General features: G+C 36.1%; 1 protein-coding gene across 1 annotated transcript; it reads right to left on the bottom strand.

The window, feature by feature from the left end:
- Positions 1 to 6,923: 6,923 nt before the first annotated feature.
- On the bottom strand, positions 6,924 to 23,219 carry RAD21L1 (RAD21 cohesin complex component like 1). The gene is made up of 9 exons (XM_054510222.2): positions 23,095 to 23,219; positions 22,096 to 22,191; positions 21,009 to 21,116; positions 19,182 to 19,408; positions 18,845 to 18,944; positions 17,881 to 18,005; positions 15,429 to 15,524; positions 12,836 to 12,913; positions 6,924 to 7,842 (listed from the first exon to the last, which is right to left on the bottom strand). The coding sequence occupies exons 1-9, from the start codon at positions 23,099 to 23,101 to the stop codon at positions 7,654 to 7,656; spliced, it is 1,026 nt and encodes a 341-aa protein (XP_054366197.2). The 5' UTR covers positions 23,102 to 23,219; the 3' UTR covers positions 6,924 to 7,653.
- Positions 23,220 to 26,554: the final 3,335 nt, after the last annotated feature.

Genomic DNA, 26,554 nt, shown 5'->3' with positions numbered 1-26,554 from the left:
TTATGTTCAGTGTGAGTGAGGGAAAATAATTTTTCTTTTTTAATCTTTTCTCCATTGTCTCATGACCCAACTCCCAGGCAATCCTGCAGTGGTGGCTAGGACAACAGGGACCCACATGTCTCAAACTCTGAGGAAGGAGAGACTTCTCCAATCAGAGTAACTGTGGTCCTGAGAGATGGTGAGCCTCTGATGTTTTTTGTCTCCTTCTGTCCTCCCATCATTTGGCTCCAGATGCAGGTGCAATTGTGGGAAGAAGCCAACAAAAGAGAAGAGTAAATAAATCTCCACACTCCAGCTTTCTGGTGAACCCCAAAGAGAGAAACCGAATAATAATAATAGAAAAAAATAATTTTCAGTTACTACTGAAAACAAGGAAAAAAATCTTGAAAGCAATCAGAGAAAAATGATGTATTAATTATACAGGAAGAGTGATTTGAATAACTGTGGATTTATCAACCAAAACCATAGATGGCAAGAGAAAATGGAACAAAATTTTTAAATTGCTGAAAGAAAAGATCAGTCAACCAGGATTCCATATCCAGCAAAATTATACTTCAGGAATAAAGGTGATATGAAGACATTCTCAGATAAAGGAAAACTAAAAGAATTCATTGTCAGCAGATCTGCTCTGAAGGAACTGCTGAAGAAAATTCTTCAGACAGAAGAGAAATATTAGAAGGAAATGTGGGGCGCCTGGGTGGCTCAGTTGGTTAAGCGACTGCCTTCGGCTCAGGTCATGATCCTGGAGTCCCTGGATCGAGTCCCGCATCGGGCTCCCTGCTCGGCGGGGAGCCTGCTTCTCCCTCTGACCCTCCCCCCTCTCATGTGCTCTCTGTCTCTCTCATTCTCTCTGTCTCAAATAAATAAATAAAATCTTTAAAAAAAAAAAAAAGAGAAAAATAGTCTATTAAATTTACCCAGATATTTACCATTTTTATTGTCCTTTCCTTCCTTATATTCCACGTTTGCTTCTTTTTTTTTTTTTTAAAGATTTTATTTATTTATTTATTTGAGACAGAGAGAATGAGAGAGACAGAGAGCACATGAGAGGGGGGAGGGTCAGAGGGAGAAGCAGGCTCCCCGCCGAGCAGGGAGCCCGATGCGGGACTCGATCCAGGGACTCCAGGATCATGACCTGAGCCGAAGGCAGTCGCTTAACCAACTGAGCCACCCAGGCGCCCCGACTATTTTTCTCTTCTTGAATTTTTTGAAGTAAGTCTGACAGTTGAAAGCAGAAATCATAACACAGTCTGATGGTGTTTCAATATAGGTAGGTAAGACAATTACAATATAAAGGAGGGAGTGTAAAGGAAACTTCTATGATGTAAGGTTTCTACACTCTAAGTGGTAAAATACTGATTCTAAGTAGGGTGTGAAAAGTTAAGTATATATACTGTAATTCTTAGAGATCCTTAAAAATATAGTAAAAAAACCAGGTAAATTAAAATGGAATTTTAGGGACACCTGGGTGGCTCAGTCGGTTAAGCATCTGCCTTCGGCTCAGGTCATGATCCCAGGGTCCTGGGATCGAGTCCCGCATCGGGCTCCCTGCTCTGCGGGGAGCCTGCTTCTCCCTCTGCCTCTGCCTCTGTCTCTCTCTCTGTCTCTCATGAATGAATAAATAAAATCTTTAAAAAAAAATAAAAAATAAAAAATAAAATGGAATTTTAAAAATATGTTTAAATATTCCGAAATAAGGCAAGAAAGGGGGAACAGAGAAACAATAAATAGGGGGAACAAATAGTAAACAAATAATAAAATGGTAGATTGATGTGCAAACATATGAATATTTATATTAAAAATAAATGGTTTAGATACATCAATTAAAGAGATAATCAGAATGGATAAAAAATGACTTAAAAAGATGTTGTCTATAAAAAGCTCACTTTAAATATAATGACATAGGTAGTTTAAAAGTAAGACATAGAAAAATACATACCATGCAATCACAAATCAAGAGAAAGCTGGAATGGCTTAAGATGAGAAAAAGTAGATTTCAGAGCAAAGAAAATTACCAGGGATAAAGAGAATCATTATACAAAAATAAAAGGGTCACTTACCAGGAAGACTTAATTGTAAATGTGTATGCACCTAATAAAAGAGCTTCTATATACATTAGGCAAAAGCCATCAGAACTGAAAGGAGAAATACACAGTCACAATTACAGCTACAGAGGAATACTCTTTTTCTCAATAATCAGTAGAATGAGTAGACAGAAAATAAGTAAGGATAAGGAGAAGTGAAGAGCACTTGTCAATCAACTAGGTCCAACTGACATTGATAGAACACTTCACCTAACAACTGCAGAATATATGCTTTTCAAGAGCCATGGAACATCCGCCAAGACAAACCCTATACTGGGTCATAAAACAAACCTTAACAAATTTAAAAGAATCAAACTCATTTAAAGTATGTTCCCTGATCATCATGATTTAGACTAGAAATGAATTACAGAAAGATAACAGGAAAACCTCCCTTGGAAATTAAATAATATCCTTCTAAATCATCTACAGGTCAAAAAGGAAGTCTCAAAAGAAATTAGAAAATAGGGGTACCTGGGCTGGCTCAGTTGGTTAAGCACCTGCCTTTGGCTCAGGTCATGATCCTGGGGCCCTGGGATCAAGCCCCACATCAGGCTCCCTGCTCGGCGGGGAGTCTGCTTCTCCCTCTCTCTCTGCCTCTCCCCCCACTCAGGCTCTTTTTGTCTCTAATAAATAAATAAAATCTTTAATAAAAAGAAATTAGAAAATATTTTGAACTGAACAAAAGTAAAAATGCAACATATCAAAATTTGTGCAATGCAGCTAAAGCAGTACTTGAAGGGAAATACATAACATTAAGAGTTTAAATTAGAAAAGAAGAAAGGTTTTGGGGCACCTGGGTGGCAGATAAGCATCTGCCTTCGGCTCAGGTCATGATCAGGGTCCCGGGATCGAGACCCACATTGGGCTCCCTACTCAATGGGGAGTCTGCTTCTCCCTCTGCCTCTCCCCCTGCTTGTGCTCTCTCTCTCTCTGTCGAATAAATAAATAAAATCTTTAAAAAAAAAAAAAAAAAAGAAGGCCTCAAATCAATTAAGCTTCCATTTTAGCAAAATAAACTCCAAGCAAGCCAAAGGAAAGAAATAACAAATATCAAAGCAAAAATTAATGAAATTGAAAAAAGAAAAAGGAGAAAATCCATGAAACCAAAAGCTGGTTCTTTGAAAAGACCAATAAAATTAATAAATCTCTAGTATGACTGAAAAGAGAAAGAGAGAAGACACAGATTAACAGTATCTGGAATGAAAGAGGGGTTATTACTGTTGACCTTGCAGACCTTAAAATGATAATAAGGGAATATTCCAAACGACTCTACACACATAATCACCCATTTAGATGAAATGGAACAATTCCTCGAAAACTGGAAACTACCAAAAGTCACTCAAAATGAAAAAGATACCTGAATAGCCCTACAACTATTTTAAAAATGGAATTCATAGTTTAAAACCTTCCTAAATATAAATCCTCAGATCCAGATTATTTCATGTGTAAATTCTACCAAACATTTAAGTAAGAAATAACACTAATTCTACGTAGTCTCTTCCAGAAAAATAAGAGGAGGAAACACATTCCAAGTTATTTTATGAAGCCAGTACTACCTTGATACCAAAACCAGGAGAAAATAATATAGGAAAAGACAAATACCCTCATGAACTAATATCCCTCATGAACACACATGCAAAAATCCTAAACAAAAACAAAACACCAAATCCATATGAAAACATGTTCAATATCATGAGTTATTAGGAAAATGCAAATCAAAACTATGAGATATTTCACATTCGCTAAGATAGCTATAATTTTAAAAAGGAACAATAACAAGCACTGACGAAGATGTAAAGAAATTGGAACTCTCAGGGTGTCTGGGTGGCTCAGTTGGTTAAGCGGCTGCCTTCGGCTCAGGTCATGATCCTGGGGTCCTGGGATTGAGCCCTACGTCTGGCTCCCTGCTCTGCGGAGAGCCTGCTTCTCCCTCACCCTCTGCCTGCCACTCTGCCTACTTGTGCTCTCTATCTGTCGAATAAATAAATAAAATCCTAAAAATAAAAAAAGAAATTGGAACTCTCATACATTGCTGATAGAAATGTAAAATGGCACAGCTACTTTGGAAGACGGCTTGACAGTTCCTCAAAAAGTTAAACATGGAGTTATCATATGACCCAGCAATTCCACTCCTAGGTATATATCCAAGAAAGATGAAAACATGCATACACAAAAACTTAAATACTAATGTTCACAGCAGCATTATTCCTAATAGTCAAAAAGTTGGAGCAACTACGTGTCGAGCAACTACGTTTCTACCAACTGATGAATGGATAAACAAAATGTATATCCATATAATGGAATATTAATTTGGCCATTAAACAGAATGAAGTACAGATACATTCTACAACGTGGATAAACCTTGAAAATGTTATGCTAAGTGAAAAAAGTCAGACACAAGACATATACTGTATGAGAGTCAAAAGGTGCCTTAGTGGTTGCCTGGAGCTGTGGGGAAAAAGGAGTGGGGAGTGACTGTAATAAGTATGGGGTTTCTTTTTGAGTGATGAAAATATTCTAAAATTAGATAATGGGAATAGTTGCCTAACACTGAATATACTAAAAACATGAAGTGAACACTTTAAAAGGGGTGAATTCTATGGTATGTAAATTATGTCTCAATAAAGCTGTTAAAGTAAATTAGCAAATTGAATCTGGAGATCAAGTAGAGTTTATCCTGGAAATGCATCATAGCCGCGTAGAGTTTATCCTGGAAAGGCAAAACTGATTAAAAAATTCAAAAATCAATTGGTGAAATCCACCATATTAACAGGGTAAAGAAAAACCTCATGAAACAATCAATTCAGAGTGTTTAACAAAATTCATCCATTCACACACACACACAAAACCAACTCTCAGCAAACTAAGAATAAAAGGAATATCCTCAACCTGACAAAAATTATTCCTCCCCCCCAAACCAGTTACAGCTAATATCATACAGAACGGTGAAGGTGAATGCTTTCCTTCTCACACTGGGAACAGACTGACAAGGAAGAAATGAAACTGTCCTTTCTTGTAGACAACATGATTGTCTATGTAGAAAATCCCAAGGACTCTACAAAAAAACAAACTCCTGGAACTAATTTTTAAGTTTAGCAAGGTCACAGAATACAAAATTCATCCACGGAAGTCAATTGCATGAATGACAAAATTATAGAGATGGAGAACAGATTAGTGGTTGTCAAGAACTAGGGAGGAGGGTACAGAGGGAGGTGGCTGTGGATTCAAAAGGGTATGACAAGTGATCCTTGTTATGGAGCTCTTCTGCTTCTTGACTGTGGTGGTGGTCACATGAAGCTACATATGTAATAAAATTGCATAGAACTGAATACACACAAATGAGTGCATGTAGAACTGGTGAAATATAAATAAGAGGAATAGACTGTATCAATGTCAATTTCCCGTGCTATTGTACTATAATTATGCAAAACGTTACCATGGGGGGAACTGGGTGAAGGGTATACAGGATCTTTCTGTGTTGTTTTTTTGCAAGGGCATGGAGTCCTACAATTATCTCAAAATAAAAAGTAACAAAAGGTCAGTTGTAACTCTCACACTGCTAGTGTGAGTGCAAAAGGTACATCCACTCTGGGAAATGACCTGATAATTTCTTATCGAGTTAAACATGCTCTTACCATATGAACCAGCAATCCCACTCCTAGATATTTACCCTAGAGAAATAAACTTCTATTCACACAAAAGCTGTACACGAGTATATGCAGCAGTTCCATTTATAACTGTCCAAAACTGGAAACAACTTCAATGTCCTCCAGGGGGTAAATGGATAAATAAAGTGTGGTGTATCCAGACTACAGAATACTATTCAGCAATTAATAGTATCAAACCACTGATAAGTACAACCACTTGGACAAATCTCAAAGGCATAGTGAGTGAAAGAAGCCGTATTATTTGATTCCGTGTATATGACATTCTTAAAAAAACAAAACTATAGTCATGTAAAAGAGTGGTTGCTAGGAGTTAGGATGGGGAAGGGAGTGATTACAAAGTGATAACACAGAGGAGTTTTTTGGGTGACGTTATTGTTGGTATCCTGAATGTAGTGGTTCAAAGGAATCTAGATGTGTGTTAAAATTCACAGAACTGTGTGCCAAAATGAAAAAGTCAATTTTTCTGTATGTTAATTAAAAAAAAATACTTTTTTGGGGACTCTAAATCATGTATCTTTCAAAAAATAAAAGACATTTTTAAAAAGACAATTTTGACATTTCAATCTTATATAATTAATACATTCAAAGAGGCCATTTAGAATTTCATTTCCAGCATAATTCCAGATCCAAGGGGATTGAAGAGACTACTATAGGCTTCACTTTATAGTATACGATGGAGCTCACAGAGCATTATATGAAAATTTCCTAACTCAAACTTCAACTAAGAAAAAAGAAAAACAATAGTTTTAATGTCAAAAATGCTCAGTAGGGACGCCTGGGTGGCTCAGTTGGTTAAGCGGCTGCCTTCGGCTCAGGTCATGATCCCAGGGTCCTGGGATCGAGTCCCACATCGGGCTCCTTGCTCAGAAGGGAGCCTGCTTCTCCCTCTGCCTGCCTCTCCCCCTGCTTGTGTTCTGTCTCTCTCTCTGACAAATAAATAAATAAAATCTTTAAAAAAAAAAAAAAATGCTCAGTAAACACCAAGTAAAAGAACATTTATTTTAATAACCTTTATTTGAATTGTAGCTGCAGACAACATGCTGAGTAAGCGTCTGCTAATTTTTTAACATAAGCAGATTTAATTTTGTTGACATATGAATAGTAGTTATAATAATCATTAAATAATAAATAAAAATGTTAAATGACCTATAAATAGGCTAAAAGCCACTCAGATAATTTAAAACAAAGATGTATTTTAGAACCTTTAAGATAGTAGATTAAAAACCATAGTGTTAGGTCAAATCAAGGAGTATCTGCATTAGAATCAAATTAATTATTGCCTGTGGGGAAGTAAGGAAGAATTAATTATTAATTACTCCATGAAATTTAAGTAAATAATCCAATGTAAAATGGCTTTTAAAAAATATCCTTAAATGTTTCTTGAAGGTACATAGTATTTTAAAAATGTATTCTAAATGCAACATTCAAGTCAGGGAAATGGTAAATACTATACATTCAAGTTAGCTAAGTTAAAAATGTTACTTAGCTACAATTAAGTATCTCTGTAAGCATATAGGTTTCCAATTCTGGCTATGATTATTCTGAATTTACAAAGAGGAAATAGGAGTCAGACTATATATGAAATGGATCAGACCTTTAGCTGCTTCCAGACAGCTTCTGCATTAAATTGAACAATCTATGGGGCGCCTGGGTGGCTCAGTCGTTAAGCGTCTGCCTTCAGCTCAGGTCATGATTCCAAGGTCCTGGGATCTAGCCCCGCATCGGGCTCCCTGCTCGGCCGGGAGCCTGCTTCTCCCTCTCCCACTCCCCCTGCTTGTGTTCCCCTCTCTCGCTGTGTCTCTCTCTGTCAAATAAATAAAATCTCAAAAAAAAAAAAAAAAATTGAACAATCTACACAGAAATTCCAATGATTACATAAATCTGTATGTTCTGGATTTCCTTCACATTTTATGGAACATTGGTCCCACTGTAGCTATAATATCTGCATAGGGAGCACTCTGGCTCAGCTCAATAGCCTGATGTTTTTTTAGGACAAGAAAGCTATAAAATTTGGCAGCAGCTTGTTTTTGGTCACTATTTCTGCAGAGCTTCATCAGACTAAAGTACTTCATTCCCATCTTGTTGGATTCCTGGGAAAATAATTAGAAAAGAAGAAAGGAAAGAGAAACAACATCATTAAAAGTACAGCAGGCTTTTGATGCATAATGAATAAAATATTGATATTTTTGGTAAATGAGCATGAAATCCTAAAATGGAGAAATGCAAATGACTCATTAATAAACTTAAAAAACATTATAGGTCATTGAGTATAAGCTTGGTTCATTGAGAAAATGCACACAAAAGAACTCTTAAAGTGTTATATAAATTTCTGATGTGTTATACAAATGTTAGGCCTTTTAAAAATTTGATGTTGGGGCGCCTGGGTGGCTCAGTCGTTAAGCGCCTGCCTTCGGCTCAGGTCATGGTCCCAGGGTCCTGGGATCGAGCCCCGCATCGGGCTCCCTGCTCCGCGGGAAGCCTGCTTCTCCCTCTCCCACTCCCCCTGCTTGTGTTCCCTCTCTCGCTGTCTCTCTCTGTGTTAAATAAATAAATAGAATCTTAAAAAAAAAAATTTTGATGTTAACATAAATGGGCTCTTGTGGAAAGTGAAGTCAGTTTAGACTTGCAGGCAGAAAACAATCCACAGGACTTTGGGAGGCTTCAAATACAATGAAAATTATCAGCCTTATCAGGCTTCTTTTCCTTAAAGGTAGTGGGAGGTGGGGGTGACTATAAACAACTATAGTTATAAATGTAAAATTATATTTATATCTTAGTGGCAGAGGAATATGACTATATAAACATCTCGCAGTTTCTTGGCACAGATTAAAAAGATGTTGGATTCACCATAGGGCGCCTATGAACGTACTAGAAAAAACTGAGATACAATAAAGTATTTAGTTATGGATAAAGATAACTCATTTTATGAAGACTAGTACTTGGAATCAGAGTTCTAGAATAGAAGTACAGTATAGTTTTTTTAGTTAGAAATACTGTGATGAATACTGATCAGTATCCCTTGAGCTTCTAATTCCTTTGATAGCTGTGAAGTATTTTTAGAAATACCATATACAGTTTTTTTTTTTTTTTGCTAATCCACAACATTTAGCAAACTAATAAATTAAATACTTTAAAATACTTTATCTCAACAACAGGAGTGGACAGGTATCAGCCGCCTTTCAGAGATGGCATGCCAAAACTTTGCTTATTCGCTCTTGAGGAGACAAGATGTGGATTGCCTGACTTTTTCCCCTGGGAGAGAAGAGGGACACCCTTTTCAATTTCAATAATCCTTTTGAAAAATACCCCAATATGCAAGCTGAACACACATGCTTATTTATTCTGTTCCCTCCAGAAACCTCTCTAAAACGAAGGTAAAAGAATAAAAGGTGACAACGGAAGGAGATAAAGACAAACTGAAAGACTGACTGACTTAGCAGAGTAGAGAAAGTTAAAACCTAAGTTTTAACTTAGGGAGGGAGGAAAAGCCAGCAGAAAACAAGCCAGTGTGAGCTATAGAACCTTGGAAAAGCTCAGGAATTGCAGGTAACAGTATAAGATGGAGATAAAAATTCCTCAGAAGTCTACTTGGGAGTAGTCAGACCCTCAGGTCCACTCTACCACTTCACTGAACCAGGAGACCATGACTCCAATACCCTGCAAGGAGGCAGGAAGTGGCCTTTCTAAAGATTCCAACCGCTGAGGCTCTAGAGTTGGGATACCAAGCACTGTGGATGGTGGAGAAGTGTCATACCACAAGCTAGGGGTTAAGTGAAATTCTACAAGCTAAACAATGAGACAGTCAAGGTCTTGCCTTCCCCCTCTTGGTTCCTGAACCAGCAGCATCATGCTTATATCTCCTGGGCAGTAGATTTGAAGATTTAGCTCGGAAAACTGAGAACTACAGATAATGGTGCCTGTGTGTGTGCAAGTGTGTGTGTGTTGCGGGGGGAGGGGGGGAGGCACCGCCCAGTTATCTCACTATTGAGACCATAAGTCTACAAGCCCCACCCTTGCTTATATATCTTCCAATCTGATTTTTGCTGGCTCACTCTTTTTTTTTTTTTTTTTTAAGATTTATTTATTTATTTTAGAGACAGAAAGAGAGCATGAGCGGGAAGGGCAGAGAGAGAGGGAGAGAGAATCTCAAGCCGACTTCTCGCTGAGCACAAAACTGAGGTTGGGATTGATCTCACAACCCTGAGATTACAACCTGGGCCGAAACCAAGAGTCTGATGCTCAACCAGCTTCGCCACTGAGGCACCCCCTTTGCTGTCTCACTTTTAAAGAAGAACAGATAACCAAAGATCTACCAGACATTTGAGTTTAATTTCTAACATTCAAGAGCATCACTAACATTCAAGAGAATCACTAAGCAAACACAGACAATGTAGGGACCAGAAGAAAACTATAACCTATGAAAGAGAAGACTCTGTATCCATAAAACATAATGAGGATGATTATTGAAAGAAAGCAGATTAGTGGTTGCTTGAGGAGGGGGGAGGGGGGCCAGTGGGAGAGATGGGACAAAGGATTATCAAGAGGCACAGGAAACTTTTTGGGGTTGTAGATATATACGTTCACTATCTTGATTGTGGTGATGGTTTCACAGATATATACATAATGTCAAATTATCTACTATATACTTTAAATAGGTATGGTTTATTGTATGTTAATAATACCTCAATAAAGCTGTTAAAAAACTAACTAAATAAATGAAAAGATTAGGATGCTACAAAACAAAAGAATAATTAATAACTAAGAAAAAAACTCCTGGAAAACAAAAAAGGTGAAAGTAGAAATAAAATTCAATAAAAACTGGAAGATAAAGTTGAAGACATTTTCTAGAGGGTAGAAAAAAATAAAAAGACAAGGGGAATTAATATAAGGGATAAAAGATTTTTTAAAAATTAAAGGTGTAAAAATAAATAAAAAATAAATAAATAAAAATAAAAATAAAAATTAAAGGTGTAACTCAGGGGACCCAACATCTGACCTGTAGGCAATCCAGAAAGATAGAACAGATTAATAACACGAAGGAAATCTAAGAAATACAATAAAATTTCCTAGAATTCAAGGACATGAACTTTCAGAATAAAGAACCCATTACCTGCTCAGCACAATAAATGAAAAAAGACCCATATCAAAACACATCATCATGAAATTTCAGACCACTAGGAGTAAAGAAAAGACCTAAACATTTCCAGAGAGAAAATAAAGGTCACCTACAAAGGACTGCCAACCAAGCAGCATCTAACTTCTCAGTAACAACGCAAGAAGCCTAGATATGTTCAAAGTCTTCAACATCTGAAAGATATTATTTTCAAACTATATTCAGAGACACCAAATCAAGTTAAAGGTAAAAAAAAGAAATTTTCAGACTTGTACATAGGGTGTCTATCTCCTATGCACTCTTTATCTCAGGAAATTATGAAAGGATGTTAACCACCAAAAAATTCAAGGTAAAGAAGATCAAAGCATTGAGAAATAAAGAAACTAATATAGGAAAGAAACAAAGGAATTCCCATATTATGATTAAGGAATGTCCCAAGATAAAAACTGGGGAAAAGACCTAGAGAGCAGCTAGTCCAATTAGAACAAGAGGATGATAAGCTCTGGAAGGAATATCTGCAAGAAAACATACTGGAACTGATGAATCAATTGACACATTTGAGCATATTAAAAGGGGTTTCATTATATTGTCAGAGTTTGAGAAAAGAATTAAGGATGAGTATACAGACACTAAGCAAATGGGAAAAATGAGGCAATGATTAACTCCAAAAAAACCCACTATAAAGTTGACAAGAAAAGAAATGTAATTACACTAATTTTTACATAGTCTTTGTAGCAGTGACTGCTGATTGTCTCTTAATATCCATTCTTGTCTTCTTTCATAGCAATAGAATAATTAGCTGGGCCCAAGGTTGCCAGATAAGGACTACATTTCCCAGATAGATGTGGCAAGGTGACTAAGTGCTGGGCAATGAAATGTGAAAAGTGATACACACAATTTCTTGTTGTACCCTTAAAGGAAATTTTGCTGCTGAACAGAATGCAGACATGGTGGGTACTTAGCCATTTTTGATTCTGAGAAAATAAAGAAAATGAGATAAAGGTAACCTGGGTCTCTGACAACTTTGTGAGCATAGAGGCTATACCAGATTATACTTTATCTTTTTAAACCACTGATATTTTGGCTCTTTGTCAAAATCAAACCTACATCATAACTATTACAATTATAACACTGTAAACACTGAATACTGTGCTAAAAACAGACTGCGGTGAGAAAGCTATAACTATGCTAAATTTTCATTTTACGTTGAAAGAAGTCAACAGATAAAATTTAAAGCTGAAATATCAAGAAAGAACAGTAAGAATATGTAATTAGAAATATAGATATCAATACTGAATGAAATAGCTTAATATAGTTGCCTCTGGTGAGCAGGACTTAGTAAATAAGGAAGGTAGGACAAAAAACTTCTCTGTTTCCTTCTTAGCCTTATAGCATAGAACTATTGAACTTTAAAAATTATATACATGTATTATTTTGATTAAAATGTTAATTTTTTTTGAGAGAGAGAGTGAGAGCAGGGAAGGAGGTGGGAGGGGCAGAGGGAGAGAGAGAATTTCAAGCAGGCTCCATGCCCAGCACAACTTGGGGCTCTATCTCATGACCTGAGATCATGACCTGAGCCAAAATCAAGAGTCAGATACTTAACTTACTGAGCCACCCAGGTGCCCCAAAATATAAGTTAAATTTTAAAATGATCTGTTTTAAACTGTTATAAACTTAGTTTCATATAGAGAATTAGTTGATAGCCTGCTAAACACAAGAATGGGACATACACTAGATGTCTTAGGAGCATGAGTATAGGTAAGAAGTTGATTAGAATATGCAGGCACCAAAAGCAAACTCCCTCAGTTAGCCCTGGGTATACTGCTCAAAATCATTTCATTCTAGTGGAATTTGGTCTCAACAAAAAAATAATGAAGACGAATTCATTTTTATTAATATCTAGAAGATTGACATCAGCATTTTATTTTTAAAAACAAAAATAGGATTGACAAACCCTACCATCTTACCCGCAAACTATTTAACATCTGAAGAATTCTTCGATTCCATCTCTCTGTCTCGATATTTTGTTCATTCCCTGATGACTCCTGTTTGAATGATTGATAAAATATTTCATTTAAACAAATTTCACCATATGTTTACTATTTGCCAAGCATAGTGTTAGCTGCTACAAGAAACCCAACTATAACACTGGGTCCTGCTAAATAGAGTTTATAGTCTGATGATAGAGAGAATAGGAAACATACAAATATGTATCAATCTTTGCAGGATTATATCTATGCTACCTAGGCAATGAGAGGCTCCAGAGTAGGAGATTCTGCAGTCTGTTTTGGTAATGCATCCAAGAGGATTATGTCCTTACTTTCAAAAGTAAAATCAGCAGTGACTTTTGGTTAGGACTATCCCAGCTCTGGTCAATTTGAACTGAGTTGACAGGAATAAACATAAAGCTATAGAAAAACTGCCTTGTAAAGGCCTTTATGTGAACTTACCTGGTGATAAAGATGGTCTAATTAATAAGTGATGTTTAGCAATCTTTGTACAATTGGATTAGAACCTTTTTGATTTCAAGGGTAACTTGCCCAAAAAAGATCAACCCACTTCCTGTCATATTATCTGAATAGATTCATTCTTTTCAGTCTTTAAAATTTAGCCACCTTCAGAAACACCTCAATATTTAAAAATTGTCAAGTTGAAATCCCTTCACAGGAACTCACTCTAAGTTCTTATCAACTAACACTTTATGAGCTAAGAACAGAACTGGGGATAGGAAAGGTGCTGATGAATCTGACAAAAGAGCAAGTCTACAAAGTGCAGGGGGTGGGGGGGTAGGGGGGAGGAAGGTGGCACAGAACTGACCTACTTTATAATTTTTCCTAGGCTAGCTCTGACCAAGCAATCATCCTTACCACAGGTACACTGTTTGTCAAGCGTCACTTCATGGGTACCTTTGGAGCCCAGACACTTCCTATCTGTTTTCAATTTCACAGACTCCAAAATGATTTCAGAAAGTTCCAGAATATTCTAGATGATATTTTGAATCACTTGAAACTAAGGGGACTGCAGAGTCCTCATTCCTACCAGTTATACTGCCTTCCTGGTCCTGCCGATACAGCTTTCTTTCTTACATTCCAGTGGGAATGACCTGAAAATATGGTCACTTTATCCTGAAGAGTTTTCCAAATCCCTCCAGGTACAATTTACTTTTATTTCTTTCTGGTCTGCCTTGGGATAACTGAGTTCACCCAATTACTGGTGTTTATTATATAGTTAAATACACAAATGCTGTTTTTCAAATATAAAAAGCAGTGGACCAACTTTGTTAAGATCCATGAGACTGCAGCTTCACCTATAACTGCACAACTAAACTAACCAGGAAAATGCTCAGAAAAAATAGTCTGTGCGCTTTGCTGAAGCCTGTCTACTTGATCTATCTGGACACCTTACCGCTGAATCCATTGTGTGGAAAGCCCAGTGGATTATTAAAACAGCTGAACTTGTGCTGTGTTGTGGTTTGCTTGACCATGTATGAAAATAACCTGTGTCTACAGAAGCAAAGAGAAAGGTGAAAATGAATCAACCCACTTCTGGCCGAGCTGTTTGGATGTTTCAGGTAAAAAGTTCAGGTATCTATCCTGTCCTAGATTATCTAGAGAATTCAGTCTGTTTTCCACATATGAAAAAGCCATCTAGTGGTCTTGGAACTCATTATAAAGATAATTTATGTAAGAACAAACTAGCATCTGGCACTAATAGCTATTTTGATATTATTCAATAAGAAACTTTTGCTAAAATTCATTACAATCTTAAAAATGCTTTCAGCACTGTGGTACAAAGACTGGAGAAATAAGAACATGATACTTATGGAGCCAGGTGAGTCAGATATTACTTCTGGCTTTGCTACTGAATTGTGTCCCTTTGAGCAGACCACTTTCTTTTTTTGATTTCTAGAAATCTTGGACAGATATAGGCCTTGACCCATATAATGTTTTGGAAAAAAAAAATGCCATGCTTGTTTCTTGTTTTTTCATTTTCCATTTATAAATAAAGTAAAATTTCAAATGCCCTAAGATGTACCTCTATTATAGCTCTGCTTCTTTAAAGCTGTTGTAAGTTAAAACAGTGATTCTCAATATTTTTAACCTATGACTACCTTTGATAACATAAAAATCTCACAATTTTCTTTCAAATTATTTGAAGTTTCAAAATAAGTTAAAGAAAGGAAAAAGGTCAAAGCAATTCTGAGTATGTTTTATCAAACTACTGACATACCTCTTTGTTGAGATGACTAATTTAAATAATAATTCTAGACAGTAACATGACAGCTCTAAAACCAATTTTTAGGCAAATAAGGTGGTAACTATTTAGGAACAAAGTTTTTTGTTTTTGTTTTTGTTTTTTTGAAGATTTTATTTATTCATTAGAGAGAGAGAGTGCACAAGCAAGGGAAGCAGCAGGCAGAGGGAGAAGGAGAAGCAGGGCTCGATCCAGGACCCTGGGATCATGACCTTAGCCGAAGGCACATGGTTAACTGACTGAGCCACCCAGGCGCCCCAGGAACAAAGTTTTTAGGAACATTCTCAAGACTATGCATATATTTACCAACTCCACTGTACAATTCTCAATTTCTTGTGCTAAGATCGCATTCATTAAAGAGGATTCCTCAGTAGCTGAAGATACCATTTCAACAATATCCTGCTAAAAAGCAAATGAGGGAAAGATAGGTAAGTCTTCACAGTAGTAGTAATCACAGGAACAATTTTATTTTGTTAATGAATGCTCATTTCTAAAACTAATTTAAAATACTACCTGCATTCACAAAATATTATTTCTGAAATATCCTAGATAGGCTGCCCTGTTTTCCATACGCCTCCACAAATGAAGAACCGGCACATCCCTGCCCTCTTTGCTGCCCATCCTTTCCACTCCTACCTCCTTCACCACTGCAGACCTCATATCAAACACCTTCATAGCTGTGTGGCTAAGACCACTTTCCTTTGAAGCATTTTGTCTAGCCCCAGCCCCTACCTCTATCCTCACACCAGTACCAGGTGGCAGAGGAAGGAGAACTATAAACAGAGGGCTGAAAATGGGGGAAGGGATATTAATATCCCTACCTTGGGCCATGGCAAGATTCTTGCCACCACTGCTAGAGTTGTCACTGGCAAAAGGGGAGAAAAACTGTGTCCTCTGGAAGGGGAGCAAAGGCATAAAGGAAGAAGGAATAAGAGAAAGCCAGAGATTCTCCATTCCTTATCATCTCCTTTTTTCATTGCTATAGAAACAGTCGGCCCCTTTTTCATCTTTAACCAGTCTTCAAGTTAGGAGCCTCCTACAACAAAGGGTACTTGATTTTTCATTTCAGCTTTTAAAATTTTTAGTGAATATAAGGATTTGCATTTTATTTTATTATTTTTTTTAAAAGATTTTACTTATTTATTTAATAGAACGAGAGAGAGAGAGACAGTAAGAGAGGGAACACCAGCAGGGGGAGTGGGAGAGGGAGAAGCGGGCTTCCCGCTGAGCAGGGAGCCCGATGCGGGGCTCGATCCCAGGACCCCGGTATCATGACCTGAGCCGAAGGCAGACGCTTAACCGACTGAGCCACCCAGGCGCCCCGCATTTTATTTTTTAATCTACATGTTTGTGGAGACTTATTTTTTTTCTCTCTTAATTTCTATGAATATTCTACATTTTAGGTACTCTCAATTTTGCAGTTACTTTACATAAAAAATGTTTTATGAAAATTTGAAAATGATTAATCAGAATCAATATTTTTCTGTTCTGTCGATGTGTTCCCATTCCTGATTATATTTCACATCTGTTCACTATTTTTGGAAGCAGAATAAGAATGGAATTGAAAATTAAAGCGTAAGTATAGAGTAAAGGAGTTAAGAGGGTCAAGAGAACTCCTGTATCAATCTCTATACTTCAAGCACTTGGGAAAATCTGTTTTGTTACTATGTTAAAAAATTATGAACTAAACAAACCTGCCTGATCACAATTTTCAGTAGGTGCACTCTAAGAAATGCCTGAGCCCAAATAAGGAAGATAGTATACTGGCAACCCAATATCTCAATATCTAGTATACTATCAAATATTTAGTAAAATACATTGTTTTAATGCATTATAAAATTGTCTTTCCTTGCAAGGGCATTCAGTTCCAATATGGATTGACTTTTTTTTTTTTTAAGATTTTATTTATTTGAGAGAGAGACTGAGAGAGAGAGAACATGAGAGTGGGGAGGGTCAGAGGGAGAAGCAGACTCCCTGCTGAGCAGGGAGCCCGATGTGGGACTCGATCCCAGGACTCCAGGATCATGACCTGAGCCGAAGGCAGTCGCTTAACCAACTGAGCCACCCAGGCGCCCTGGATTGACTTTGAATTCCCTGAGTGGTTATCAAAATACAGTGATGATGGAACAAACCAGAAAAGCACTAGTTTATTTTTATCTGGTTTGGCTATAATATTTATATTTGTACAACCACTAAAGTGACAATGGGGAATATATTTTAAAGCACATCGTTTCCAATGATGCTTTTAAATAACTATGTTTTTTTGAATAAAAATTACATCTTCAAATAAAATTTTTTAAAAATTTTGTTTGGTCATGGATTTTAGATAGTCTTTTGGATTCAAGGTTAAGGTAATTATAGGTCTAAAACATAGTCTTAGAGGTGAGAAGAGTGAATTTATGATCAGAAACAAAACATAGGTGCACTGTCTAGAGTCCTAAAAAATTCCATGATATTGAATGTGGGGCCCAGTAGGATTCTCAGGATATAATTGGATTCAAGTACACTCATCTATTTGATGTACCATGCAAAATGTTACAGTATGAAACTACTTATCTTGTAATTTACTATCCAAGCTTCAGAAAATACTGTTCTGTGGATGAAAATCACACTTTACATAGTACTGCCACTTACTAAACAAATTACAGAATAAGATGGAATATAAACTATAAATGTAAGAAGACATATCAGAGTCTCAAGTTTTCTTCACTCTGTGTCAGAAAAATAATATTTTTATGATTTTCTTTGATTAACTTACCTCAGAATTAATATTTTCATTGATATCCTCATGAGAGCTATACTTAGATCCATCGATCACATCTTTCCAAGTTTTGAATTGATTTAAGTCTTGCTGGGAATTTAGTTCTTCCATCACGGAGGTCTCTGAATTATTATGGAAGTAAAGATTTCACCAAAATACCTTTCAAACTTAAATTGGAATATGGTTGTTAAAAAAGAAAGCTTCTGACAGAAAACTTGGAATCCAAGAATTTAAGCAAAGGGTGTACAAATTTTCTTATAGTTTCCCAAGATCATGTATATTTATCTTCTCTTTCCCCTTGTCTGCTTCTTACCACCTCCACTCCCCATCCTCCATGAACTATCTCCCCCACACTCACTCCAACACATGCACTCACAAGACAACATGGATAGTTCAAGCCCATCTTGGTGTATGGTTCAGTAGATTTTATGCCTTCAGGACAGGTGATCAGGAAGCAGAGATTGATTTACTACCAGAGCTGGTTTTATTATTCCTTTATAATAGTCACAATAATAATCAGTAATTATTAATACTCCATGTATCCTCTAGGTGGATGGAAGTATCTATGTCTCAGGTTAATTGTATGGTTTAAATGCTATTCTTATCACTAGGTGACTTTTCATGTTAGCTGTCTTAAAGTGAAACATTACCCTCCTAGATAAAAATAGTTTTATCTGTTGAAGGTTTAGAGTACTGCCTGTAGGGATGGGGGAGATAGGAAGAGTGAGATTAGGAAGAATCCACATAGTATATATACCTCATCTTTTTAATGTAGCTTGTTGGACAAAAATTAATCTGCAGGCAATGCTGATGTAACAATTTCTTTTAAGTTGAAATACTCTTCTAGAGATAGCATTTATACATGGGAATATGGAACTGGATCCCATTTTCATTTGAAATGTAAAATGACATTTTTGTTTCTATAACATTCCCTTCAACACCAACAGTTAGGATGTCTCACCTGTTATGTTTTTGCTTTCCACTTCTTCCCTTACTGATTCCTTCTGTACCAATTTTCTTCCAAGTTTAAAGCCAGAGGACAGAAAGCATTTTGTAAACAACTGTAAAAACATACATTTTTATTTCTTGTTTTTGTACAAGTAAAACAATTCAATAAAATACAACCACATGTGCTAAAAAATGAAAACTATAACTCATGCACACACATCAAGCAAATTAATTCAAAAGTAAGGGGTATTTTTTACAAGTTTACATTCTGTTGTATACATGAATGTAAATATGCATTTATTTATTTATAACCAAACACTGCACCTACATAAAAAGATGAAAACTATTACCATTTTCAGTTCAGCATGAGTCAAATCCTGGGCAGCAGTTGACAGAAGTGTGTCCACTCCTCCCTTCTTCTTCCACATCATCAATCTTTGGGTAGGAGGTGCAAGTTCCAAAACCATAAGTGTGTCCGTAAAGGAAGTAAGTTGTTTATGCATAATTTTGCTACTGATCTCCTTGATTGGATCTATGAGCAATTTCCTCTTTTTGCCTTTTCTCTTCTCAGCAATGTCTAAATATAAGAAATAGGCACAAATGTGATTGGTTGTACAGCTTTGTAAAATGATATTCTAGGCACTACATATCTAAGAAATATCTACCACAGTGTAACCTACAGAGTTGCCATGGGAAGAAAATCCCTTTCTCTCTACTGAATAATTATGCTTCACAAGGTTTTTGCACAGCTAAAGTATCTGAGTAGCCAACAGTTGATGCATTTTGTAAAGTGTTCCTTCCAAGTGCTTAGGAGGGACTCTGTTGACCTAGCAGGAAGACAACTGAGGAAATCTGGAGCAGAGGACATAATGAGGGAAGTTGCTCAATTTTGAAATTCCCTAAAATATCCATATAATAGGATATTTTGAAACATTAATTTGTATTTGGCCAGTATATTTTTCCCTCCTCCACTGAAATTCATACACAAATTCCAAGTAGGTAGCTAGGCCCATGGGATTTCACTCCTTTAGATAATTTTACCAGGTAGAAAGAAAGCAGAAATTACGCTTTTCCTTAGTAAAGATGCAAAAAGGGAAGATTAGATTTCCCAGAATGGGTGAAGATCTGAGATCAGATGGAGCCAGATGGAAAAGTAACCTGCCTGCTAATGTGCCTTAGTAAAATCCTGGGAACGTGACAAGATCCCAGAAGGGCTGCTGTGTGATGACCCCAGAGGCTATATAGACTGGGACAGTGGGTACCACAAATTGTTGTGGCTGATGACCTAAGTTTCCTTTCCACCTGCCACACCCCTCCCCCAAATTTTGACACTACATGGCTTAGGGCACACAGGGGAACTGTACAGATTGAAATTTTTGCCAACCCAGTGAGATAGAAGCTCAGAGTTGCATACAGTAAAGAAAAAAACTTGAGTGCTTTATTCCTTGCATGCCTGAGTTTATAACTGAAATTCATATCAATTATACCACTTAAAACTATGATGTCCTTACAAGGTCAGGTTATATATTAGATTCATATTTATCTTTTATTCCTAAAAATATGCATGAGGTTAAATGTTAGAGGGCATAGGCCTCTCTTCTGATCCTTTTATTCTGCCTTATTTTATATTCATTTGCATGTTTATCCATCTTCCCAATCAGATTGTAAGCCTCTTAAAAGCAGGTACTATATCTTCTTCATTTCTCGGCCCAACAGAGAGTAATGGTTCTGTAACTACTGGCATTGAACTCAGTTTTAGATTTTCCAGTTTCCCAAACTGGGTATATGGCTTGACCATGACTGACAATAATGAAAGGATCACCTCAAATTTCCTCCACACTCTTTCCCTATCATATTGCAAATGTTATTACTGGGTTGACTACCTCCGATAATATTTCACAGATTATCTCACAGTAAATAAGATAGTGTATCAGAAATAAAAACAAAGGGGGGCCTGGGTGGCTTAGTCGATTAAGCAGCCAACTCTCTTGATTTCGGCTCAGGTCATGATCTCAGCATTGTGAGATCGAGTCCTGTATCAGGCTCCACACTCAGTGGGGAGTCTGCTTGTGGATTCTCTCTCTCCCTCTCCCTTTGCCCCTCCCCCCTCAAATAAATAAATCTTTAAAAAAATTTTAAAAATAAAAAATAAAAACAAAAACATGAATGAGTCTGACCTGCAGCATCAATTGGGTCAAGGGTAAGTCCTTGTTCTTCATTTGATAATGTTTCATCCATTTTTCCATTTTCAGGTAGACATATATACTCTGGATTATCTGGTTCCACTAATAACATCACCATAAAAGGAATTATTAAAAAAATAATGGTTATGTTATAAGTTAGATGCTTGTATGAGAACGAAAGCAAAAGATAATGATAATTGAAGATTTATATTGCTAACTGGAGCCAAATCTGATTTTTAGAATCACGTACTTAATGGAGTTGAAGAGACACAGAGATTATATGGTCTGGGGCCCAGTGTCTAGGTGAATCAAGTATCATCACCTTCTTCTGCACATGTAACATCTAAGGTTAGACTTAGTAGAAACAGTGGTAGCAACCACAATAAATGACCAACATAAATTTGATTATATGTCTGCTAAAAAACTTGTATTCTGTTAAATCATTTAATTATTAGTTGACCCATAAAGATCCATAAGTAAATTTATATCGCCTCTCTTTTTACATTTTAAATTTCTACTATGTGTTAGGAGGGAAATGTAACATCAAAAGAGTGAAGAATCAAAATGGGTTTATTCATGGTTTTAATTCTCAGGAAAAATCAGAAAGACTTTAAATAATCTGAGGTACCTTCACATGAATTTCAAGTAGAAAATATCCCCACATCTGTAATTTTTCTCAAATTGTATATAGATTGTCCAATTATATTAATGCCAATATGGTATTAATATTAATAATTAACAATATTAATAATTAATAACCATATTAATGACAAACATTAATGATGTTTTGAACATGTAGCACATATTATTTTAATGATTCAAAAGCATAGTATTCTCGCAGTGTTTAAACGTGCTCTCATACCAAAAAAACCCAATCCTGGTTAAATAACATTGTTGTACATTTCTTGGAGCCTAGTTTCCTATTCCATATTGTCTAGGGTCAGACTCAAGAGAGTTTGAGGGACAACATTCTTTACTATCATTCACTATACTATATTGCTACCTAAACTGTGCAGTTACAAGGCTTAATTTGAATATTAGTATCTGTTCACTTTCTACACAAAGGATAATTTCATCATACCCACTATAGTATCAGGAGGCTCAGGAGGCAGAGAAATTTCTCTGCTCAAATGCACATCTTCTAACAGGATATTTTGATCATCTTGCAGTAGATTGTCTTAAAAAACACAATAAATACTTTTGTCATACAGAGTTGACTCTGTCATTTGTTCACTAAACATTTATTGACATTATTGTATACAGGATTATAAAGTACAACCCTACTTAAGTAGATTTGATTTGTTACATAGACTATCATATTTCAAGCAGGATAATATAAAAATTTATATATATCATTTCCTTTCCTTTATTAAATAGGTGTTTAATTTCAGGAGATATTTACTAAACTAATACCAAGATAGTAACCTTATTACACAGCCATGTTTAGATTTCAAATCAAGAAGTAAAAGCTTTCAAAATTCTTTGGTAGAGATTTAAGGTAGAACCACTGTTTTTTCATAATTTTGAAATTTCAAAAAGTTTGCCATAGCCAGCCTTTTAAAGTAAACTAGAGAATTAAAAAAACATGTTACTTAGCCATCAATATCTTTAAAATGTGTATTTAGATTTCCTAGTTTTTGTCTACCCTATTTCTATGATTATTTTATAATAACATCATAATATAAATATAAAATTATAATATAAAATGTTGGACAGATCCTTTAGAATAGCTATTTCACAATTTCTGTTAAGGAAAACAATGTTTTCTAATATATGATCTAATATATTTTGTGAGGAATATATTAACTCCACTCCTTCCCCTTTAAAAATTAGGAATTTGTAAAAATAAAAACAAGTAGTATTTTATAACCTATATGAAAAATGTGTTTAAATAGATGGCTATTCACTTAGACCTAGCCTAAATGTTTAAATACACAATAGATTTTGAAAACTTGTGTAAAAAATATATTGATTTATATGACACAGGGGCATACCTGAAATTTTAGTTTGATCTAATAAACCTATTAATACATTCTAGTATGATTGAAATATCCAATTTCCATATAACCAGACAGCATACCAATCATCTCTCCTGCAGCCCCTTCATCTCCAAATCCATCTCCACTGTCATAGAACAGAGATTTTTCTCCGGCAAGGCTTCCAGAACTATGTTCAACTAAAGGACCACTGGAATTCAGCAATATGTTGTCATCAAAGAGGCTATGTCTTCTGAGAATTTCTGATTCCTCCCCTAAATAAATATATATCATTAATACTGAGTTAGCCATAGAAACATAGAGTTTTAGGGTTAGATGGAAATTCAGATATCTTTTTGTGTAGCCCCTCCCATTTTACAGATTAGAAAAATGAGAGCTAAAAAACTTATTTGAATTGTTCAACTAATGTCATTCAGTTAATCAGTGGAGACTGGATTTCTAAAGCAATAGGAAAATACATTAGGATAGAGTTTTTAGTTGTAGTTCAGCTGAATAATTTCCCAGAGGATAATTATTGGCAGTGGAATGATTTCTCTACATTAGATAGATCATGTCCTGCTTGATAAGCATTATTTCATATTATTTCAAGTACAATTGCTTGTGTTGTTTATCCATAATGGAGGTTTGGAAAATAAGAAGCATATCTGTCTTCTTAGGAATGGAAAGGTAGTTAAAATATTAAAGAATGGGCTTATAACACTCATTCAATAAACATTTATTGAATGACTGGGTATTAGGCAATCTACTAGGTGTTGGAGATACGGCAGTCAAAAAGACAAAACCCGGTCAGCTAACATTAACCGAGGCTAACATTAACCGAGTACTTATTATGTGCATTATATTATGTAACAGAAGATACTATTATAATCCTTATTGTACAGACAAGGAAACATGTCCATAGAAAGGTTTTATAATTTGCACACAGGCATACCCTAATAAATGACAAAGCCAGGATCTGAACCTAGCAGAGATAGGACAGTATCTGTTAGAATTTCACTGGTAAAATATTTTGCAAAATGGCAACTTATGAGAGCAAACTCCGAAGACTCCACAGCAGCAGATAAAATGAATGCCCTGCTTCAAACTGACTTGCTTCCAGATTGGCCATCAGCACATGTATATTCTTTGCCTTTCTTGGGTTTCAGTCTCTAGGTCCAGGAGTCTGAAACCAGCGGTCAGACAGAAGTTGGTCTTCTCTTCCCTCTCTTTAACAACCCATGTTAATTAGTGTTAGTCAGTAAAGAAAATAATGAAGTATCACTTATATTAAGATTCTTCTATAGGCCTACATCTCCTAGAAAGGAAGAGTTGAAAAAGGCAGCCTTCATTGCACTGGATTAAAGATTTGCTCAATAGAAGACTGACTTAAAAACAAACAAACAAACCAAACCCCCCTTCCCAAACCAAAAATATGTTCACATCTTCCAGAAGCAGCTTGAAAGCTCCCAAAAGAAAAACCAGACTTGGCCAATAAGATAATAACATTTATGAGCAGACACTATTATGAGCACTAGCATCACGATACCAAGATTACTCAAAAAAATTTAAAAAGTAATCATTGCTTTCAATCTTATATTGTAGTTCGGAATAGTATAAATATTAAACATTTCTCAGAAAACATGATGTTTGAGCTAGTTTTTGAAGGAGAGAAAAATCACTTATTGGTGAAAAGGACTGAAAGGGAAATAAGGGAAATAACACTCTGATGATGCTTGTAGTATCTCAATTTTACAAAAAGGGTAGTAAGGCTCAGGGAAGCTAGGTCATTTGCCCAATATCACATAGCAAGGCCATAGAGAAAGCTGATTCAAACTCAGGTCTGTTGGTATACTAAGAACATGTTCTTCCCCTTTTTTGAATCGTAGGAGACACAGACTGAGAACAGCTAAATTGTATTGGTTGGCTGGTAAGACATTTAGAGCAAAACTCTGTAGTGAGAATAAAACAAAGTTGATAAAACAAAGAAGATGATAAACTGGTATAGGGCCTTGAGGATAGGGAGGGGTGTCTAAAGTAAGTCATAGGAATCCAAAATACTTAAGTAGAGGAATGTGATATGAAAAAAAAAAAGGAATTTAAGGACAATTGTTCTTGCAGAGATATATAAAACGTGGGAAGAGACTGGGAAATGTGTAGGAGGGTATTCTAGTACTCCAGACCTTTAGTACCTTTGAACTATATATATATATATATATATATATATATATATATACACATATATATATATACACACATATATATACATATATACATACACACACACACATACACACACACTTTTTTTTTTAAGTAGACTCCATGCCCAGCGTGGAGCCCAATGTGGGACTTGAACTCATGACCCTGAGATCAACCTGAGCTGAGGTCAAGAGTCGGACACTTCATCAACTGAGCCATGCAGGCACCCCACTACTGGTAAACTATATAGGTGGCTAGGGAAATAGAAAGAAGACCTAAAAGGCATTTCCAATTTTTTGTTGTTGTTGTAAATCAGCACTAGTATGAAGCTTACAGAAAGTGTAGATAAAAGTGATCCTAGTGGGGCACCTGGGTGGCTCAGTCGGTTAAGCATCCGACTCTTGGTTTTGGTCACGATCTCGGGGTTGTGGGATCAAGCCCCACATGGGGCTCCACGTTGAGTGCAGAGTCTGCTTGAGTTTCTTTCCACCTCCCCCCTCCTCCCCCTCTGCTCCTCACCTTCCCACCTATAGGAGTCAAAGATGAATATGACACAAGATCTTATCACCTTGGAGTTCTCAGACCAACACAGGATGTATATAGTATCATGGTACAAGACAGAGGTAAATGCCATAAAAAGAACAAATACTATATGGCTTTAATTCTAAAATACACTCAACAGTTTCTGTTTCACAATCAATGAGTATGTACTTAGCATGTGGTATTTCCTCCTCAGTCCTAAGCCATGTTAAAATCTATTTTTTTTACAATTGGTATCATCATATACTGGAGGAATCACCATATTCTGAAGGCACACTCTATGTAGCACGCATGTAAAACCTTATATATATGTTACCACAGCAAATGTTTATTTTCACGTCTCTCTCACAGCCTGAAGCTCCTTCAGGAAATGCTTCTGCAAACTTTGTACTGCCTATGCCTGTGATAGTACCTACGTAGAGTAAGTATTCAATAAATGCTTGTACACTAAGAAGGGAAGTTTATAGCCTAAGACTGAGTCTTGGCATCGACACCTCTTCAGAAAAAGGTAAGGGCAAACTTACTGAGAGTTGCATTTACACAACAAGAGATTCATTCTAAAGATATTTCTACTGGCGTAGAGATAGCTATTTCTATTGATATTGTCTCAGTACAAAAATGCAAGTACAATTGATTATAGCTTGTAATTTTAATTTCTCAAATATTCTCACCAAAGCTTCCAGCTTGGAAAAGTAGATCATTACCATAATCTTCTCTAAGTGTGATTTCCTCTGGTCTGCTTTGGTTCTGAGTAAAGTGTTCTGAAACGTTAATAGCACTATGGAGAAACAGAAGATTGAGAAAAACATGGGAACAGAACCCAAGGAT

Source organism: Mirounga angustirostris, unplaced genomic scaffold (assembly GCF_029215605.1).
Source record: "Mirounga angustirostris isolate CCGP_5_RB_7025 unplaced genomic scaffold, mMirAng1.0.hap1 SCAF_10, whole genome shotgun sequence".
Taxonomy (NCBI): domain Eukaryota; kingdom Metazoa; phylum Chordata; class Mammalia; order Carnivora; family Phocidae; genus Mirounga; species Mirounga angustirostris.
Note: the sequence above shows the minus strand (reverse complement) of the source record. Positions and strands in the feature narration are given on the sequence as shown.

What these genes read in the sequence shown, in the direction of transcription:
- RAD21L1 (XM_054510222.2), bottom strand. An exon ending in CTCATGCTGAACTGAAAATG is followed by an intron (nt 18,945 to 19,181) that starts GTAATAGTTTTC and finishes ATGTTTTTACAG; the next exon opens with TTGTTTACAAAATGCTTTCT. An exon ending in GGAAAGCAAAAACATAACAG is followed by an intron (nt 18,006 to 18,844) that starts GTGAGACATCCT and finishes ATAATAATTCAG; the next exon opens with AGACCTCCGTGATGGAAGAA.